This window comes from Microtus pennsylvanicus, chromosome 3, assembly GCF_037038515.1.
Source record: "Microtus pennsylvanicus isolate mMicPen1 chromosome 3, mMicPen1.hap1, whole genome shotgun sequence".
Classification (NCBI taxonomy): domain Eukaryota; kingdom Metazoa; phylum Chordata; class Mammalia; order Rodentia; family Cricetidae; genus Microtus; species Microtus pennsylvanicus.
This window is the reverse complement of record NC_134581.1, coordinates 140,559,258-140,579,912: the sequence shown is the minus strand read 5'-3', so window position 1 is coordinate 140,579,912 and position 20,655 is coordinate 140,559,258. Positions and strand designations below refer to the sequence as shown.

The 20,655-nt window shown below is 49.2% G+C and overlaps 1 protein-coding gene across 2 annotated transcripts in view; it reads left to right on the top strand.

The window, feature by feature from the left end:
* Frmpd1 (FERM and PDZ domain containing 1) overlaps positions 1–19,993 on the top strand; it is a 100,008-nt gene extending 80,015 nt beyond the window's left edge. For both annotated transcript variants that reach the window (XM_075967299.1, XM_075967300.1), the window contains exons 8-16: positions 3,667–3,792; positions 5,506–5,625; positions 6,942–7,078; positions 8,545–8,671; positions 8,808–8,903; positions 10,789–10,971; positions 11,685–11,832; positions 14,901–15,713; positions 17,544–19,993. In XM_075967299.1, coding sequence (XP_075823414.1) covers positions 3,667–3,792; positions 5,506–5,625; positions 6,942–7,078; positions 8,545–8,671; positions 8,808–8,903; positions 10,789–10,971; positions 11,685–11,832; positions 14,901–15,713; positions 17,544–19,864 — 4,071 coding nt within the window. In that variant the 3' untranslated portion in view covers positions 19,865–19,993. The remainder of the gene's footprint in view (positions 1–3,666; positions 3,793–5,505; positions 5,626–6,941; positions 7,079–8,544; positions 8,672–8,807; positions 8,904–10,788; positions 10,972–11,684; positions 11,833–14,900; positions 15,714–17,543) is intronic.
* Positions 19,994–20,655: the final 662 nt, after the last annotated feature.

The following is a 20,655-nucleotide window of genomic DNA, read 5'->3' as shown; positions in this document are numbered from 1 at the left end:
AGTATTCGTTAAAAACTGGAAAATGTAAGTTGCTCAACAAAGTAAATGTAATTAAATCAATTCCAGAGATGGAACCAGAAACCAGAATCCAGGGGTAGGGAAGAGCAACCTGGAAGCCGCTTATGCCTCCACGTGACAGAGTCACCCTGAGGGGTTGCAGCTTTCAGCAACCACGTGCTCTGGTACGCGCCACTTAAGAGCTGTGCTTGCAAGGGAGATCTGAAAACGACTCAGAAAAGAGCAAATCACGCGGGCAGAGACTTCGCGGGCCTGTGTAGTTTAAATCCACAGGCAGCGGCTGAGGAAGCAACTGCTCCCGCCAAGCTGAACAAGCGCCCGCCAAGCCGAACTTGCGGCCGCCAAGCCGAACTTCCGGCCGCCAAGCCGAACTCGCGGCTGCGAGCCGGGAGAGGTTCTAAAACCAAACGTTGGGCGCCAAATGAAGGCGTAAGTCACAAACAATGCCAATTTGGGATTATGATTAATAGGGTGATATTTATTTAAAGGGGAAAAACTTACAGATCACTTTCAGCCCTCTGCGTAACCAGGAAGGAAGTCAAGTCACCGGCGGAGCAGGAAGTGAAGAGAGCGAGGAGAGGGAAGTGGCCGCTTTTTTAAAGGGAGAGAGACCACACCCCAAGGGGCTGGTATCTCAGCGGCGATAGGCTGGAGGAGTGGGAGGACCTCCCATAACAGGGATCCTTTTTGGAACCAAAGATATAGCTCAGCTGATAGAATTTTTGCCTAACTGACACAAATCCCTGGGTTTCAGCCTCTAGAGCATTGGTTCTCAACCTGTGGGCCGCAGCCCCTTTGGGGGTTGAATGACCCATTCACAGGAATCGAATATCAGATATCATGCATGTCAGGTATTTATGATTCTTAACAGGAGCAAAATTACACTTATGAAGTGGCAAAAAAAAATTTATGGTTGGGGGATCACCACAACACGAGGAACTATATTAAGGGGTCACAGTGTTAGGCAATGAGAACCACTGCCTAGATCCACATGATAAAAGACCAGACAGTAAATGTTTTAGGGCCATCAGGTCACTTACTCAGCTTCTCTATCATAGTGACTGGCATGAGCTTGTTCTCATGAATTTTTTTTTTGTTTTGTTTTGTTTTGTTTTGTTTTTTTTTTTGGTTTTTCGAGACAGGGTTTCTCTGTGGTTTTGGAGCCTGTCCTGGAACTAGCGCTGTAGACCAGGCTGGTCTCGAACTCACAGAGATCCGCCTGCCTCTGCCTCCCAAGTGCTGGGATTAAAGGCGTGCGCCACCATCGCCCGGCTGTTCTCATGAATTTAATGACAAAATCAGCAGTGATCTGGGTTTGTTCCGTGGCTGTGGTTCGACATCTCCTCTCTGGATGGAAGGTGGCAGACAACTGGGTGGCAGGAAGGTCCATTGGACAGCATGTTACCAATATAGGAAATACGTGTGTGCTTTCAAGGCAAGGGAAAGATGGGAAAAGGACCAACAGGGTTAAACGGTAGGCTTGCCAACCAATCAGAAAGCAATAATATGGACCAGTGAAGTGCCTCAGCCAGTGAGAGCATTTCCCACCTAACCTGACAGCCTAAGTTTGCAAATTGACCTCTGACCTCCACAGGCTCACTGTGGTGTGGCGTGTGCACAGCTACAACCGTGCACAGAAAATGAGTGAATGAAATGTAACAAAATAAATTTTTTTTTCATAAATCAAGCAGTCAGTCTGCAATGCCAAAAGTGTATATTTCATAACTGTAGAGTTAAGAGAGAGTGACGGGGGTTTCTTTCAGGGCACGCACAATGCCTGGCACCCAGCAGGTGCTGAGTTAGTGCTGTGGAATCTCAGAAGCAGTTACCCTCTTCAGGACTCAGTCACTACTTTAGTTGTGGGGAGTGACGGAACCAACAATGAGAGGACTGGGAGTCAGGGGTTACAGGAAGCAGGCAGCACTTTCTGGTTTGGGGCTTACTAAGTCTGAGGTTCTGACAGGAGCTCTATAGTGCGTCCACGGTCACTCATCAGGGGGCGCTATGCTGAGCATCTCCTAGGCCCCAACACTAGCATAGAACAGACCCCAACTGTGCTGGCTAGTTCTCTGTCAGCCTGTCACAAGCCAAAGTCTGAAAGGAGAGAACCTCAATTGAGAAAATGCCTCCATAAGAGCCAACTGTAGGGCATTTTCTTAATTAGTGATTGGTAGGTGAGGGCCCAGCCCATTGTGGGTGGTGCCATCCGTGGGCTGGTGGTCCTGTGTGCTGTAAGAAAGCAGGCTGAGCAAGCTACAGAGAGCAAGCCAGTAAGCAGCACTCCTCCCTGGCCTCTGCATCAGCTCCTGCCTCTAGGTTCCTGCTCTGTGTGAGTTCCCATCCTGACTTCCTTTGATGATGAGCAGTGATGTGGAAGACTTAGCCAAATAAACCCTTTCCTCCCCAGCTTGTTTTTGGTCATGGTGTTTATCACAGCAGCAGAAACCCTGACTAAGACTCCAGCATAGGTGAGGTTTACACTGGCAGAGAGTTGCTGTCTGTTAGGGTAAAAGGTAATGAGCACGAAAAGAAATGGTAGAGCCGGGCGGTGGTGGCGCACGCCTTTAATCCCAGCACTCGGAAGGCAGAGGCAGGCGGATCTCTGTGAGTTCGAGACCAGCCTGGTCTACAGAGCTAGTTCCAGGACAGGCTCCAAAGCCACAGAGAAACCCTGTCTCGAAAAACCAAAAAGAAAAGAAAAGAAATGATAGAAGTAGAACACTGATCACCAGGGAGTGTCCTAAGTGCCTTCTGTAGGGAAGTGAATACACAGTGGTCCGGTTGCTGGGTGTTGATGCTCTACCAATACTTCCCGGTGCAGAGAGAACAATCAGCATGTCCATGAACACACAGGGAAGCAAGGATGAGCAGTCTCACTCTAGAACCCTATCGTAACCTGCTATACTGTCTTCTATGAAAAGAGCATAATTTATTAAAGAAACGGGCATTAAATAATGATGGGGGATACTGAACATGCCCCAGGAGCTGGGGACCTAGGTCAGCAGGAGAGCTCTCGCCGAGTATGTATGGGCCATAGGTTCAATCCCCAGAAGGGAAAGCAAACAAAGATGGCCCTGGAACTGAGAATAACAGGCAGAGTGTCATTTAGACACAGTAGCCACACAGTGCCTCTCTGAAGAGGTGACATGTGAGCTCAACTTGAAGGGAGAGAAACAAGCTCTGTGAGGAACGAGCGAAAATTTGTGTAAGTCAGAGGGAGCAGCATGTGTGAGTTCCTGAGGCATTCGCCATGACAGGAGAGAAAGGGTGAGGGCAGCCTGGCCGCCATCAAACCTTGGCATAGCGTTATTGGCCATGCCATCTTGACAGCCTCCCTGGAAGTCTGTGGGCATTGTTTCTTCCCTTTCAGAAGAAACTGAAGCCAATTTTTCTCAGTCTCATGTGGTAGCTGGTAGGATTCTGTCCAGGAAGCAGTTGATCTGAGGCAAGAGACTAGAATCTCCCCCTGTTGCTGCACCCGCTGAAGAAAAGCTAGATAGGCTGGTGATGTGGGACATGGGTCCCTGCCTGTGTTAGGAGGGGACGCAGTAGCGTCAGCTTCTCCCTCCCAGATGTCGTGGGGGAGCTGTAAGAAGGCTCGGGGAGTCTGCCCACTCACCAGGTGACCTTGTTCCCCTCTGCTGCCAGGACATCATCCTCACAGTCAAGGAGAAGCTGTCTATCCGAAGTATCGAGTACTTTGCGCTGGCCCTGGAGGAGCAGTACAGCGTCTCCCGCCTGCACCTACTGCATGAGGAGGAGCTCATCCAGCAGGTAACCACATTAGGGCTGGGGTCTTCTTTTTTTTTTTTTTTTTTTTTTGGTTTTTCAAGACAGGGTTTCTCTGTGGTTTTGGAGCCTGTCCTGGAACTAGCTCCTGTAGACCAGGCTGGTCTCGAACTCACAGAGATCCGCCTGCCTCTGCCTCCCAAGTGCTGGGATTAAAGGCGTGTGTCACCACTGCCCAGCAGGGCTGGGGTCTTCTGCACTCACTCAGCCTGGGGATAGCCGGGCAAGACTCAGGCGTGGTTTGCATCCAGAGTCCAGGACGCCCTTCTAACAGATGTGGAGACAGAGGGTTAGCGGGGTACGGTGGCTGTTTCTGATCACATCTGATAAAGCCTTTTGCTTCTGGCTCTGATGATCTTTCCTGGTACCGACTGTTTCAGAACTGTGAGGGGACATTGGCTGTTATGTCCAGGACCGCTTCTGTGGCTCTTGCCCCACTGAGCTGCACCCCCGTGATAGGACAGGCCAAACAGCCAATCCATCTGTGCTATCCAATCCTTTGCCCATGCAAAAAAAAATGGTTGTCCTGACTCTTTCAAGTCAAACATAGGTCAGTTCAACAAACCATTGTAGGGTGTCTACTATGAAAAGAGCAGTAGACACTACAGTTGGGAAAGGGAAGGGTTTCTTCAGCAGGGGAATAGAATGGGAAGCCTTGACCTTGGAAGTCACTCAGCCTTCCTCATTACAAGTGAGTTATGACCCAGCCACCACTCACCAACTGCTGCAAACCGTTTTTAATTAACATATATTTTAAATTAATATATATGACAATATAAATATATTCTGGCATTTGCTTTGGGAAGAAAAATCATACTAAATCACCAACATAGTTTACGTGGGGGAGGGGGGAGTAAGGTGCAGAATTGTACAAACTCCATCGTTTTGTTTTGTTTTGTTTTGTTTTTTGAGATAGGGTTTCTCTGTAGCTTTGGTTCCTGTCCTGGAACTAGCTCTTGTAGACCAGGCTGGCCTTGAACTCACAGAGATCTACCTGCCTCTGCCTCTGGGATTAAAGCACTGGGATTAAAGATGTGCGCCACCACTGCCCAACTGCAAACTCCATCTTTACTTGTGGGCATTGACATTCTTATGCATTCCTTTCCTCCTGGCTGTGATAAAACCCCTGGCAGAAGCGACTTAGGCAGACAGAGAGGACTATTTTATCCCAGAGTTTAGGGGTCAGCACTGGGGAAGACATGGCACCAGGAGCATTTCTCCATGGTGGTGGGAGCTTGTGGCAGCTGGTAACATTGTGGTTGGCCGATAGGAAACAGAGTCCGCAGGCAGAAGCAGACCCGAGATATGCCCCCAGGGTTTTGTATCCCTGTCTCAGAAACCCACTCTCCAACCAGGCCCCACACACTAAAAGCTCCCCTGTCTCCCAAAATAGCCCTGCCTACTGAATTGCCCAAATGTTTAAACATGTGCTGGACAGTGGGGAGTTCACATTCAAACCACAAAGCGAGGAGTCCTCGGCTGTCCCTGGGAGGGTATTGAGATGGACAGGGGTTCCTCTGACAGAAGAAATATCACCCTTTTGAATCTTACACATTTTATACCATGGGAAAGAAATCATGCGGAGACAGAAGTCTGGGGAAAGACGGAAATAGACCAGGGCCGCCCTTGCTCTCTTTTTCCTTGTAAGCTGCTTTATAGAGAGCCCCGAGATCACAGTATCTTCTTTCCCCTGGGCAGGTGGTGGAAAGGGAAGAATCACAGGACTCCCGCTGCCTCTTCAGGGTGTGCTTTGTCCCCAAGGACCCCCTGGACCTGCTGAAAGAAGACCCGGTGGCTTTTGAGTATCTCTACCTGCAGGTGACTGGGCTGGGCTACCTGGGATGACAGTGTCCTCAAAGATTCAGGCTGGGTTATTCTGTGTTGGTGGCCACTAAACAACTCTCCCAAAGGAATTGTATTTTTCTGGGGACAGTGAGTCCCATTATCCCTTCTTCCAGGGTTCCTGCTCCAAGTTGCTGTAATGGGAGATTTGCAGTAGACTAATCAAATTGAGGCTTAGTTCTCAATGTAGATAATACACTTTTTCTAATACTATTAAGCGTTGTTATCGTTTCCATTTTTATTGCAGAGTGGGGCTTTAGTGCTTCGGAACTCATGTTAGAGATGCTGTAACTGGCTCTTAGAAGGAGCATGCATCTGAGGTCCCCCACATAGTAGTGGAACCATACCTAATTGCTTCCTTTCATTCTTTCTTTTTTTTTCTTTTTTTTCCTCTTTGTTTTTTCTTTTATTTTTCATTCTTTGTTCTTCCTTCTTTTTTCTTCCTTTTCTTTTCTTCCTTTTTTTTTTCTTTTGTTTGTTTGTTTTTGTTTTTCGGGGCAGTATTTCTTCTTTGTAGCCCTGGCTGTTCTAGAAACAGCTCTGTAGACCAGGCTGGGCTCAAACTCAGAGTTCCACCTGTCTCTGCCTCCTGAGTGCTGATATTAAAGGCATGAGTCACCATGCCTGACCAGAAACCTGGTTCTTTGACTACCAGCCTGGTCCTGCCCTCTATTGCCTGGACTGAGATTAATTTTGTTTTTATTTGGATGGGAAGAGTCATGTGAGAGGTGTTACCAGTTCACAGAAGAGGGAATTCAGTGTGGTAGGTTGACTAGCCCAAGTCTTACAGAAATGGTACCAGGAAGTAACAAAAGCAGCCTCGTTACCACCAATGTGTTATATCTGCATTTGTATAATACTGTGTGCTTTATGCTGGCATTCCTGCATATTGTCTTTTCTATTCAATGTACATTGGTGTGAGGGTGTCAGATCCCCTGGAACTGGAATTACAGACAGTTGTGAGCTTCTGTGTGGGTGCTGGGAATTGAACCCTGGTTCTCAGGAAGAACAGTCAGTGCTCTTAACAACTGAGCCATTTCTCCAGCCCTTATTGTCTTTTCTAAAGCCCACAGAAATTAAGAAACATAGATCAGATAGTTAGTATGCACTAACAATGGAAGGCCCCGTGCTCAGAGATTCTTAATGTAACATGTAGCTGAGGTCACACAGCCAAGACCTGTCAGAGCCAGCCCGCAAAGCCGACTGCTGGCCCTGCTATCTTTGGCCTGAGAGACCAGGGGGCACACTATGCATTCTCTGGTCGCCCAGCCATTCTGTGCAATCTCTTGCAGAGCTGCAGTGATGTGCTGCAGGAGCGCTTTGCTGTGGAGATGAAGTGCAACTCCGCCCTCCGGCTTGCAGCCCTGCACATCCAGGAGCGGATCTATGCCTGTGCCCAGCCGCAGAAGATCTCACTGAAGTACATAGAGTGAGTGGCAGGGGCGACCACTGTGCCACATCTGTGACTGCTGACTCCTAGCCAGGATGGCCAGATGCCACAGAAAGCTGATAGTCACCCGTCTGCCTTTGTCTCTCCGTCCATTTCCCTTCACCCAGCCTGGCTCCCGATCCAAGTAGAAGACACTTCCACAGGGTCCCTTTGGAAATTTCCAGTCCCTAGAAGGAAATCTGAGGCAGTCAGTTGACAACTTCTAAGGGCAGGGATGTCTTCCAACAGGTGTGAGCAAGCTGCTGTTGTATCACACCCCCCCTGAATGGGGAGGTTTTAAGTCCTAAGGTTCATGCACCTCTTGATTCTTAGTTCTGAGCACTAACACAAAGTTATACTAAGCCCCTCCCCAGGCCTCAGCTCTAGCTTGTCTACGTACCCAAATCACATGGAGAAATAAAATTTTAAAAATAGAACAGATCCTCGGTTCTACCCCTGGTATAGGAGCAGCTTTAGGGAGCTTCTGAGGCTTCTAGGCATTCTAAAGCTTAGCTTTGGGGATGGACAGGTGTTCTCCATGGCAAGGGTGTTTGGGCAGCAGACATAGCTGGTGGTAGAGAGCTTGCCTGGCGTAGGCAAGACGCTGGGTTTGTCCCCTAGCAGAGGGTGGGAAAGTTGTTCTTATGTAGGCATGATCATGCCACATCTTGTTATTAAAGGGACTGAGAACAGACCTGTGGGCTGGCTGAGCGGTAGAGGCTCCTGCTGCAAGCCTGACGACGTGAGTTCCAGCCCCAGGACCCACAGAGTGGAAGGAGAGGACTGATTCCCACAAGTTGCCCTCAGATCACCTGACACATGAATACAGTTGCTAAAATGCAACATCTCAGACTCTCCTTAGTAGTTTGACTTAGTAGACACACAATAAAAAAAATTAAAAGATTGAGAACTTCTTTTTTTTTTTTCTTGGCTTTTCGAGACAGGGTTTCTCTGTAGCTTTGGTGCCTGTCCCGGAACTAGCTCTTGTAGACCAGGCTGGCCTCGAACTCACAGAGATCCACCCGCCTCTGCCTCTCGAGTGCTGGGATTAAAGGCGTGTGCCACCACCGCCCGGCAAGATTGAGAACTTCTGCTTTGATTCATGAACTATCGTACAACACCAAGACCAGTCTGTTTCCATAGTCGGGAGGTCCTAAACATGGAATATGTATGATGTGTATCATGTATCTATGGGGGGGACCTCCACTCTCTCCTACTCTCCTTTTATGGAGAAATATGCATATATAGATTAAACATAGATATAGACAGATATCCCCTTCATCTTTCTTTCTCTTTCTGTGTCTATACCTCTGTCTCTTGGCCTGTCTGTATTCCTCCCACTAGAGAAAGGTACACAGAACTGCCTTGTACTCAGGACTCTAGATCTGAATTACATGTCATTTGCTCTTCGTTAGAACCATGTGCACTGTAAACATGGGCCCCCTTGTCTTTAATGTCTCACGCAGGAAAGACTGGGGAATAGAGAATTTTATATCTCCAACTTTACTCCGAAATATGAAAGGCAAAGACATCAAGAAAGCCATTAGTTTCCACATGAAGAGGAACCAGAATTTGCTAGAACCCCGGCAGAAGGTAAGGTGACCATAACCTCTGCTAACCCGTCCAGTAATGTGTTGTGAAGCTTTGGGGGGGAATTTTCAACATTGCCTGGGATTTTTATGCAAGTGAATAACTCTGGTGTCAACACTTTTTTTTTTGTCTAATAAAGCAACTTATTTCTGCTGCTCAGCTACGCTTAAATTATCTTCAGATCCTTGGAGAACTCAAGACATATGGCGGGAAAGTGTTTAACGCTACTCTGATGGTATGTACCAGACCACCATGGACTCCTGCTTGCTCGGGATCTTGACTGTTTACAGATTGGTGGATATTTATCAGGCCATGGCTTTGTGTATGGAAAATGGTAGGGGGAGGCAGAGCTAAATTAGTTACGATTTCTGCCATCAAAGATAAAATAAGCTGTCCCACAAGACAAGGTCGTGAGGCAGGGTATGGCTCCCGTTGTGGGGTGGGAAGATAGACACTGCCATTGCTAATAATCTGGACCCGAGGAAGAGAAGGCTTTCAGATGGTTGAATGGGGCCTGACTCAGAATGGGAGAAAAGCACTGGGGTGAAGTCTGTTGTAAGGAGCACCCGTGGGAGTTTGGATGCATAAGGACAACAGCGAAAATGGGGCATCATGGATGAGAATGTGGGCCGGCTGCCAGGCTGTGCCCCGATGGTGCAGAAAAACGAACCGAGGCAACCAGCCTCTGCCCTGAGCCCTCTCTCCTGCTTCCTCTGTGGAGACGTCGGTGCTCATGGTGTGACTTAAGGGACTCTGTACACTATGCCACCAGCCACAGGACGTGCCAGCTCAGAACCAACTGGCCAGTCAAGGTCTTTTCAAGAATAGTAGGGAGAGAATTCAGGGGTTTTATGTATTTTCTTATTTTCAGTCAGACCGCTGACCTCACAGCACAGACGTGGATAGTTGGAGGAATGGGAAAATGGGCAGAGTCTGTGTGTAAGGACAAGGCCCCGACGGTGGGAAAGACACTAGATTTCAAGAACAGAGGGCTTTGAAGGGACTGGGAAAGCTTCTAGTGTTCTCACAGGCTCTAACCCCTATCCCAAGCCTGCCTTTACTGTTCCGGTCCCAGGAAAGGCAGCCAGTTAGACAGGACTGGCTTGGGGCTTGAGTCCAAATACAGGCTAATACAGACTCTACCGTCGAAGAACTCAGTGTGTAATATGAAATCTTAGTATAAGTAATTGAAATCAGTAAGGTGCGCCCAGTGTTCTCGGAGACATACAAAAGTGGTGTAGGCTCCGTGCAGAGGAGAGAGGCTGTCCAGGCTGAGGAGGCTGGGGCTTCCCTAGGCATAAAATGCTGTTGTTTGTTTATTTTGATTTGTTGAGTCAGGGTCTCATGTATCCCATGCTGACCTCAAACTTGCTGTATACCGGAGGACCACCTGGAACTCATTCCCCTGCCTCTGTCTTCTCCGTGCTGAGATTAGCACTACTAATGCTGGGTGGCTGTGGGGTTTGGTGGGAGCGTTTAAGGAAGGGTCAGGACTCCTGTGAGTAATGATGAAAGTGAGATCCCAAGAGAGGGATGCAGTCTGAATTCAGACACATGGGTGACAAGGTGAGGTGACGGTTATGGGAGAGGTGACAGTCCTCTGTTAAAAAGACTTAGAAAGGGCTCTGAAGGAATGGCTCATGGGTTAAGAGCATGCACTCAGTTTCCAGCACCCATATCAGGCCGCTCACAATTGCCTGCAACTTTAGTTCCAGGGAGTTCAATGCCCTCTTCTGGAGTACTAGACTCATGTACACAGAGACACACATATACACATAATTTTAAAATTGTATAAAGTCAACTAGAGAATTTATAGGAGATGAATTTATTTTTTAATTCAACTGTAGGTGGTCCCCATGCTGAGGCATTGTCTTGGGGAATGATGATGAGGGGCTAACACAGGAAACAAACTTGGCAGAGAGAGAAGCCAGGCATGGCACACATTGTAATCCCAGCACCCAGGAGACCGTAGCAGGAAGACCATAAATTTGAAGCCAGCCCGTGCTACACAGCAAAACCATTTCCAAAACTACCAAAGAAGAATTTGTTGAAAGGAGGCCACATGCAGAGTGTTTTCACCAGCTTGCGAATAGACACTAATTGCCTTCTCTCTTCTGCAGTTACAGGATAGAGAATCCTACATTGCCCTGCTAGTTGGAGCCAAGTATGGCATCAGTCAGATTATCAATAGCAAACTCAACATCATGTCCACCCTGGCGGAGTTTGCCCACATCAGCCGCGTGGAGCTGGCGGAAGAGTCTGAGAAAGTGAGCATGGTCAAGGTGTATCTTCAGGATGTTAAGGTAACAGAGGAAGAGATTCTGAGTTTGGCCTCTGGGGATTTGGCGTGAAATTATTCCAGGGTAGTTAATATGGGCTTTGAGTGATAATAAAGTCCACTGTTTATATAACTGGCAAAGTGAAGCCATCTCAAGTGGAGCATGGCAAACAGGATGCCTTGTCCTATGAGGCTCCTGGAAAGGTTTTGTTCTGTTTATTGGGCTAGGTGTTTTATCGATGAAAAATTCTGGACCCAGAGTTTGTTGGGTGGAAGTTAAAATGGATAAATAGTTCAGGGTGCCTCCAGAGCCTTTCTGGAAGGTTCTGTATTCACTATTCCCTCCTTTGATTTCATTCAGTGTGCTCAAGAGTGTCCCTCTGTCTTTACCACTCTTTTCTTCAATCTCTACTCATTCCTCCTCCTTTTCCTGTAACTGCTCAGGTCATTAAAGGACTAATTGTATGAATGAGTAGGGTGGGTGGGGCAGCTAGGGTATGGTGGCCTTGAGGAGAGAAAGAAAGGATGAGGGACCCACAGTGTGTCAGGGTCCGCATGCGTGTTTATATGTATGTGCATGCTTGGTCATTTAGATTTAGTTCCTCGATGTGAAAATATTGGCTACTTGGGGCCAGACTGTGTACCACGGTTGAGTATACTTATTATCTCTCTTTGGCCCTGTAAGCCTTATTGTATCTTCACCATCTACAAACAGAAAGGTTCTGTTTGCCTTCACAGGTTCTGACCCTGTTGCTGGAATCCAACAGTGCAAAAGACCTGGCATGCTTGATTGCTGGATACTACCGGCTCTTTGTGGATCCGGCTAACTCAGTTTTCCTCTGGTCTGGAAACAGACAGCAGATTCACCGAGTGTCTGCTGAAGAAGGTGAGGTGCTGAGTCTTTCCCCAGGAAGGACAGGACCATTTATTTTCAACCACACATTTGATCTTTGTTGGATATTAGAATCTTCGGGATTCTCCTAAATGCCAAGAAATGCTAGAAGGTCTCTGATTCCCACGGAGTTTCCCGAAGTCATCTTTAAGGTCCATTGTATCTTATTTCTCAGCGAAAGGAGGTGTCCCTTTCTCAGAAGGAGGGTGACTTGGTCTCACCCGTGCCTCTGCACTCTTTCTCATTCTCTTGTTTGTGACAGAAAGTCTCGGCCTTACATAGTTAGAGGAAAGGGCACCTGGGGACAAAAGAGACTTAAAATTATGCCATGTAAAGATTGAAAGGGGGCTGTTAAAGAGCAGGGAAGAAAAACAGGTTCCCAGGTAGCTTCCGCATCAGCCTGTTCTATTGATGCAGCTTTTCCGGGGGCATCCTGATAAATGTTTAATAGCTGTTGCTGCAGGGGGAAACCCCTGGCCTGAGACAGTTGTCTAACTCGCCTCCCATCACCCCATTTCAGACTGCCAACATGCTAGACGGAGGTAGGCAGAGTACCTTACCCTTATATGATGTTTCCTCCACGCGGGCAGAATAGGCAGAGATCACCCCAGGAGAACAGATGGTTGGAAAGTGAACCGCAGCCGCCATGGCATCTGTGGTGGCCACAAGGGACCGATCCCCACAACCTAGGAGCTTACTGAAATTCACACAGGTTCAGTCCTTTCTATGAAATGGTATATAATTTATAACCTGCACACAGCCTTGCATATGCGTCAAGTAAAGCGCTAAGTTACCCACTGTGGATGTCATGTATGCGTTTCATACAGAGAATGGTCCATGAGAGCCTTGTTTTCGGTTTTGAATGAATGAGTTTATTAGTCTATAACAAGCAAAAGTAAAAGAGCAAGATAGCAAGCCATAAATATATAGTAGGACATCAGAGTTGGCGCTTACACCATCCAACAGGGATGACTGAAGGAGCCTTGTAAAATAGCCATCTGGGGCTAGGTGTGGGGTGCACACCTTTAATGCTGGCACTTGGGAGGCAGAAGCAGAACTCTGTGAGTTGGAGGACAGCCATGGCGGTCACCCAGAGAAACCCTGTCTTGAAAAAACAAGCAAACAAAAAGTCCTCTGAGGACCCTGATGGATAAAGAGTGTGACAGGCCATGTCTTCTTCATGGAGGAGCTTCTTGTTTCTCGCTCCCACTATCCATGTTCTTATGCCATGGGATAAACAATACTAATCTTGGTTTGGAACAATCTGCCTTCTAGACGTCCTCAAGGATACAGTTTTTCTAAGACCCTTGGTGGTTTGCTCTTTTCCTTTCTCCCTGTGACTGAGCGAGCTTGGGGCCAGCCGGACCCAGGGAGAGTACTTTGGGGGGAAATTCAAAATAAACATGTCTGAGTGGGGCCATCTCTTGTTTCCTGGGTCAGGAAACACAAGTGCACATAAGCACATGACAATTTATTGATATAATTTATATTATACCCCCATAGTTTATATTATAGTGTGCCATTATTATCCTATGTGTTGAAGAAAGGTTTATGCGTGTTCAAAACGAATGCATTTTACTCTAAGTATTTTGAGACTATGGATGGATGCATCCACACATAGAAACTTGCAGATTTGGAGGGCCAACCGTAGTAAGGAAGTGATGCACTTTGTTTATGTTTCCCGTAGCAAGTCTGTCCCACCAGTGAGATCTCAGATAAACACAGGGAGACTTCTTATTAATTAAGGGCTTGTTTCTAACTGGCCCTTGTAACTTAAATCAACCCACACTTTTATTAATCTACGTTCTACCATGTGGTTTTTCCCTCTATTCCTTTTTGTCTGGTGTCTCATTCTTTCTGTGTCTATTAGGCTTCTCTGCCCTTCTTCTTCCCAGCATTCTCTCTGCCCCAAAAATCCTGCCTAGCTCTTGGCCATTTAGCTTCTTATTAAACCAGTCATAGTGACATATCTTCACACTGTGTAAAAGAATATTCCACAGCATTTTCCTTTGGTTTGGCCAAGCATCTGTGAGCGCGGACCAGCTCGAGGCTGGTCAGGAGAACACGTAGGAGTGCTGCTGTTTTGGAGGGTGATGGCAGTAGGAGCCGCCACCATGGTCAGAGACGGTGCTGTAGAAGAACACCTTAGAGCTAAGCACATAAAAAAGGAAAGATTGTTTGAAAAGAGGGAACATGGAGGCACGGCATGAGAGGGTTGGAGAAGGCTGCAGAGGGCAACCAGTCTGCTGAGGTTCGGACTGGCTTCAGCCTGCTGGGATCTGGACCAGCCATCCTGTGAGGGCTGTGACAAAGGGGGTCAGAGCCGCAGTGTGAGGGCACACTGTGAGAGGGATCAGAGCTTTTCTGCGGTAGGAGCAACAAGGCCACACTCTGAGACTCTTTGCCCTTCATGAGGGAGCTTCTGCTCTTCCCTGTAGGGAGGGGAAGCCAGCAAAAAGGGGGGGGGGGTTCACGCAGTATACAGAGATGTTTTTAGGAACGTATTCCAGAGGCTAGTTGGAGAAAAATAGGAAACCTAGGCGAATGTTGCTTCTCTCGATCATTTCAGTCTTTCCAGGTACCCACCGCTAGATACCTCTCCGCTCTCCTAACTGTCCACGGCAGCAAAGGGTCTCTGAAGCCCCTAGCAGCCTCAGGCCCCACTCCCTTGCTGTCTCACTCCATATTAAGGGTAGGTTAAGGATCTATTTTTGCGTTTTACATTGGGTTCCCTGTGTAATTTTGATGTTCAGACAGGACAAGGGAGATGTTTGAGGAAAAGCTGAGCACACCAGGGAGATCCAGGTGAATATTCACCAACAGGCAGATGGGTCTCCTTAGAAGAAGAGATGGGCTCATCCTGTGTCCTTAGGTGGCTCAGACGGATGGGGAACAGGTAACCCAATGGTACGACATCTTTGCATCTTGTATCAGTCAATCTACTGTGATTTGGGTCGATTACTTCCTGTCTTTTCCCTCCAGCAGGGTGACAGGAAACAGGACACAGAGCCGTGTGTCAGACTTCGATGTCAGTTTGTAACTCTGTGTCCCGTTTGTCCTAGGCTACGAGTCTAGAGCCTGCAGTGACTCGGAGGAGTCCTCTGAGGTGGATTGCGTCCTGGAGCCCCTGTCTGACCGACGCCTGGTGAGGCTGAGCCTCTGTAGACCATTCCTTAGAGAGGAGCAGCCTCCTGGAGACAGTCCCACCCCCAAGGTGACCAGGAGCAGCCCGAGCACCTGCGGGGCCAGCAGTATGACAGACAGCGCTGAGTCCGAGGCGTCTGACTCAGCCAACACCGAGAGCCGAGGCTGCAGGACCAGTGGCTCCAGCGAGTCCATGGATGCCCTGGAAGAGGATGACTTAGATGCCTGCTCCTCCAGCGGGACCAGCTTCTTCCACTTTGGCCCACCAGGCTTCTCCAGAGGTCTCAATACCAGCAGCCAAGAGGAAAAAAACAGGATCGAGACCAATGGTTTTCTGTGTTTACTGGACCTGGCCCAGAACGCCAACCCTCAGTGCCCGAAGACAGAGTGTCCCCAGGGCCTAACTTCGGGGACCTGCAGCTGGGGACCAGAACTGAACATGGGCAGGCTAGACCCCAGGCTGTATGAGGGCAGCCGGACTGACTACTATAACCTGTGTTCCAGCATCTCCCCAGGCAGCCACCTGAGCGACAGCTCGGAGAGTACAGCTTCCCGGCAGGGTGCTGCACCATCACCATGGTGCCAGCAGGGCTGGATGGAGGCTCAGCCTGGCTCCATGCTGGAAGCGCTGGCCCTGCACCCACTGGCAGCACGGGCCTTTGAGGATGGCAGCTCAGAGGAGGAGTTCTATGATGCCGCTGACAAACTCACGCCTCCAGACACACTCTCAGGTGAGCCCCCCGCCCCCAGCTTCCGCAAGCCCAGGGCCGGCCTGGGTTCAGTGGGCCAAATTACAAACATCATGGCCTTGAGTCAGGGCTGCAAGGGAAACTTAGAGAACTGTGGGCAAGGGTTGATGAGAGGAATTCATCCCACCGTGGAAACCAGGGAAGGCTTCCCAGAAGAGGTGTCAAGTGGGCTGGGCCTTATCAGGTGGACAGAACTTGCAAAAAAGGAATGGAGCACACAATAGAGAGAGTAGCTGTGCTACTGCAGATCCTAGGAACAACAAGACAGGCTGTCAGTGGTGTTTGATGGCCTTTGGGGAGTCTGCTGGTCGCTGATATCAGAAGAGTGAGGCTGGGTTCCTCATATAGCTTCCAAAAAAGATTGTGAAAAAAATTAACTTACGACCCATGATATACCATCTCACATAAACAAAACACCAATACGAAGTCTTTCCACACAGATAGACTTGCCAAGCTAACCAAAAAATCTTGTGTGTATCCATATTCACACATATTCTTACTAGTCTCCCAGCTCAGCCCCAGCCCTCTCCTGTGCCTCTCTGATACTGCCCTCTAGTGGTTTCTCTTGACAGAAAAGCCAGCTCAGCTCCTGAGAGCAGCACCCTGTGAGGCTCTCCTTGGTGGCCTCTGCCTGCCTTCCCCCCCACCCACCCACCACACACACACATCTCTGCAGGCCTTTGTTTCTGTTACTGTCTGATCCTCAGCTGCTACCGTCCATCAATGGTCTCAGCCGAGGGTTCCGTTCTGCAGGGAACATTTTCCAGGTTTACCCAAGCAGAGCCAGGTGCCCATCTCAGTGCCTGTACCTCGGGACTGTCTGCAGTTATGTGCTCACTTGCACAGCTGCATAAAGGCTCCATGTGTGCACATGGCACCTGGGCATTGTCACTGAGTGAATGAGTGACCTCACCACCCTGTGTTGACTTGATTTCTTTTTGTTTGTTTGTTTGTATGTTTGTGTGTAATCTTTGCTGTCCAGAACTCATTATGTAGACCATGGGAACAGAACAACAATGGGTTTGCTGCACTACAGCCCACAAGAACCTGGCTAACGTCCTGCAGTGTCCCCGGGGTCCAGAAAAGGGTATCAGATCCTTTGAAACTGGAGTTACAGATGGTTGTGTGTAGACATGGGAGTGCTGGGAATTGAACCCAGGTCCTCTGGAAGGGCAGCCAATGCTCTTAACTGCTGAGTTGTCTCTCTGATACCCTTTTAAAGTGTGTGTGTGTGTGTGTGTGTGTGTGTGTGTGTGTGTGTGTGTGTGTTTGAAATTCCGGAGACTTTGTAGCTATGGGCTATGAATCTCACCACTTCAATATTGTAAATTGATATTCTATGGTTTGAGAGCATGAGTGTTGGGGTGCTCGCCTAGCATGCATAGGGTTTGATCTCTAGCACTGCCAGTTTTCAGACTGTATGAGGAGACGTCTCCTGAAATGAAGCTTATGGTACAGTGACTAAAGGTTATAAAGAGGTCTTGGACAAGCTACATAACAAATGTCTAGCCGGGCGGTGGTGGCGCATGCCTTTAATCCCAGCACTCGGGAGGCAGAGGCAGGCGGATCTCTGTGAGTTCGAGACCAGCCTGGTCTACAAGAGCTAGTTCCAGGACAGGCTCCAAAACCACAGAGAAACCCTGTCTCGAAAAACCAAAAAAAAAAAAAAAAACCCAAATGTCTACTGCAATCATTATTCCCATCTTTCAGATGAGGCGACTGTAGGGCTTGAGTTCAGGCAAGTCTTCGTGCTTGCCCAAGCACGGGCAAGCCTCTTGTACTTAATGTGATTTTTCTTGTCTTGACTTGCAGGGCCCAGAGCTGCCAATCTTAGTGCCGAGAGATTGCAGGATCAGTCTAGAACCCATGGCTCAGAGGAAAGCCTGCATCCGGGACCAGAGGGAAGAGAGCCAAGCAGGCGGGGAGGGGTGAAGAAGTATGCCAAGACTCTGAGGAAACGAAGATCCTTCCTACAGACAGACCACACCTCCCAGGTCTCCTTCCCCTTGGAGCCATCAGCCTCCCAAGAGAACATGGATGACGTTTGCTACTATGACAGAGAGCCCTACCTGACCCTCACTGCGCCCTCCCCAACCGTGTCCTCCCTGCAGGACATGCAAGGTGAGCCAGGCCTCCTGGAGACCAAGGCCTTGGGGTTGCTGGCTTCCCTGAGGCAGACAAAGAGCAAAAATCCAGCCTCCAGGATCATGGAGATGGAGCCAGAGACCATGGAAACCAAGTCAGTCATCGACTCCCGAGTGTCTTCTATCTCTGCCATTCGCCTCCGAATTGCCCCCAGCAATGCAGAGAACCTTGAGGCTCCCCCTGTGACCCTCACCGTTGGCAACTCTCCAGCAAGCAGTCCTCACAGCCCTCGCTCTTCCGATCCAAGTTCTTCCAACCCAAAGGCTGCTCAGATCAGGCCTTTCCAAATCTTATCTCCCTTTCAAGACCTAGATGGTACCACCCCGAAAGAACTCCCCCCAGAGCCTGAGGGCAGCACCTCCCCTCCCTCTGGCGCTAACCCTAATCCAGGCAGCCCAGGGCCACATCATGTCCCTCAAGGAAACACATCAGAGCAGGAAGGGGTCCAATCAGAAATGGAATTGGGGTCTTTTTTAATAAAGCATATACAAGAAGTTACCCCCAGATTCAGAGGGTCCTTGACTCCTGAGGATGAGACAAGGCATGGTAAACGTGGCGTGGGTTCAGAAGGGACTGCCTTTGCTTCCGAAGAGGGAGAACAAGGACAGCTGTCTTTGGAAAGTGACAGTAAAGTCACCTACACAAATGGACCCACCTTACTTGAGGAAGAATTTGGGAAGGACTCAGATAATGTTCCACGGGCTCTTGATATTCGTACTCCAGCTGGTGAAATCGTCGGCTCCCTCTCCTCGGAGACTCCTGGAACTTGGATAGAACAGACCCCGTCCTATTCCCTCAAAGACTCCCCAGGGAAGCAGAGAGAACCCATAGACCAGACCTGCCCAAAACAGGAACTATTGGCAGAATTGGACTTGGGCCCTGATTTCCTAGTTAGGGAGCAGACCATCCCATCAGCTGTCCCTCCAGAGAGGGCCAAGGCAGCGCAGCTTAACCCTGTCATAGGGGAAGACACAACCCCCATGGACACTCCTCAGCAAATCTGTGTCCAGACAGTACCTTCCCTGCCAAAACTTTCACCATGTCAAGAGGAACCCCGCTCAGCAGATTCAGGTCATGGCTCACCAGCGGACGGCAAAGGTGACAGTCCTATCATTTGCCTTCCACCTGAGAGGTCTTTCCTGTGTTTTGCCCCAGAGAGCCACCCTGAAGGCTCCACCGGTCTCAGCAAGGCCACCTCCTTGGGTTTTGCTGGCATGGACGAAGTGGTGCCTGCCGGGATTAGCATGGAGCATTGCAGATGCCAGTTCTCCTACGCCACGTGCTTTCGGGGCCTGCAGCCTGAGACAGAGGAAGAAGACGGAGACCCAAAGACACTTCCTGTTGCCCCCCTTACCTCACCACCCTCTGCAGGGAGCCAGGTGACTCTGCCTTGGAGGTCAGCCCGTGTCTACAGCTGTACCACACCCCTGCCCAGGAAAAGCCACGTCTGGCCAGAGTACTGCTCCAGGGCTCTGAGACAGCTGAAAACTGCCCCTGCAAGTGCCCCCGAGGGCTTTGTCCAACTCACAGAGAGCCTGCTGGAACTACAGGACATTCTAGAAGCTTCCTGGGGCGTTGGGAACAAACACCCCATTGACAAGTGTACCTGGCATTTTTCAGAAAGCCGGAGCCGCCTGTGTATGGGCTCCCAGAAGCTCCTGTCCAGCTGTCAGCATGTAATCAGAATGGACCAGTCCCCGGAGGAAATGCAGGGTGCTGTGCGTGTCACCTTCCAGCACCTGGTCCAGCTGGCTGGTCTCTGCTTCCAGTTCACAGACTGTAGCCGCTGCTCCACCCGGCACAAGGAAGTGGCCGGGAACCTGAGGGACGTGGTTTATACCTACCACCAGTTTGTGGAAGCCGCAAAACTGACCTGTGAGAGAGGCTACCATGACCTCAGTGTGAAACTCTTGGCTCGCCAATGCACGGCCCTGACAGCTGCTGTATTCTGTTTGACCCAGAAGTTCCGGGCATCCACTGCTCTGTGAACAAGTCACCTACCCCAGGCCCCTTTACCCTGCCTGGAAAGTCCTCCAAGAAGCCTCTTCTAGTTCTCCACCCACCCCCTTCAAATGTTTACTATGTAGAGTATTCGAATAAACTGCTGCTTAATCTTAGCCTGTCGTGTTTTGAGTGGTGGTAAATTTGGTTAAAAATGTTCACTCAAGCCAGGCGATGGTGGCGCACGCCTTTAATCCCAGCACTCAGGAGGCAGAGGCAGGCGGATCTCTGTGAGTTTGAGACCAGCCTGGTCTACAGAGCTAGTTCCAGGAGAGGCTCCAAAGCCACAGAGAAACCCTGTCTCGAAAAACCAAAAAAAAAAAAAAGTGTTCACTCAAGCCAGACAGTGGTGGTGCACGCCTCTAAGCCCAGCACTCAGGAGGTAGAGACTGGTGGATCTCTGTGGGTTTGAGACCAGCCTGGTCTACAGAGTGAGTTCCAGCACAGCCAGGGATATACACAGAGAAACCCTGTCTCAAAATCAAACAAAAAACGTTCACTCATATCCATTCAACAGACATTCGCTTCCTTTGCACGGGGCCTGTACTAGGAACCTGAGAAACAGCAGGCTGTATGACACAAGGCTTTTCCTCCCTGGTCAGAATGTGCAGGTATATAGGAGAGTAGATGGCCATCCAACCAGCAGGCATCAGGCAAAAAGAAGTCTCAGATTTTGTTCCAAGAACTCAGGAATTGCCAAAAAAAATAGTCTTGATTCCCCTGTTACTTCATTGTGGCACTACCCTCTGCAAACAGGTGGATACGTGTGTTCTTGGTA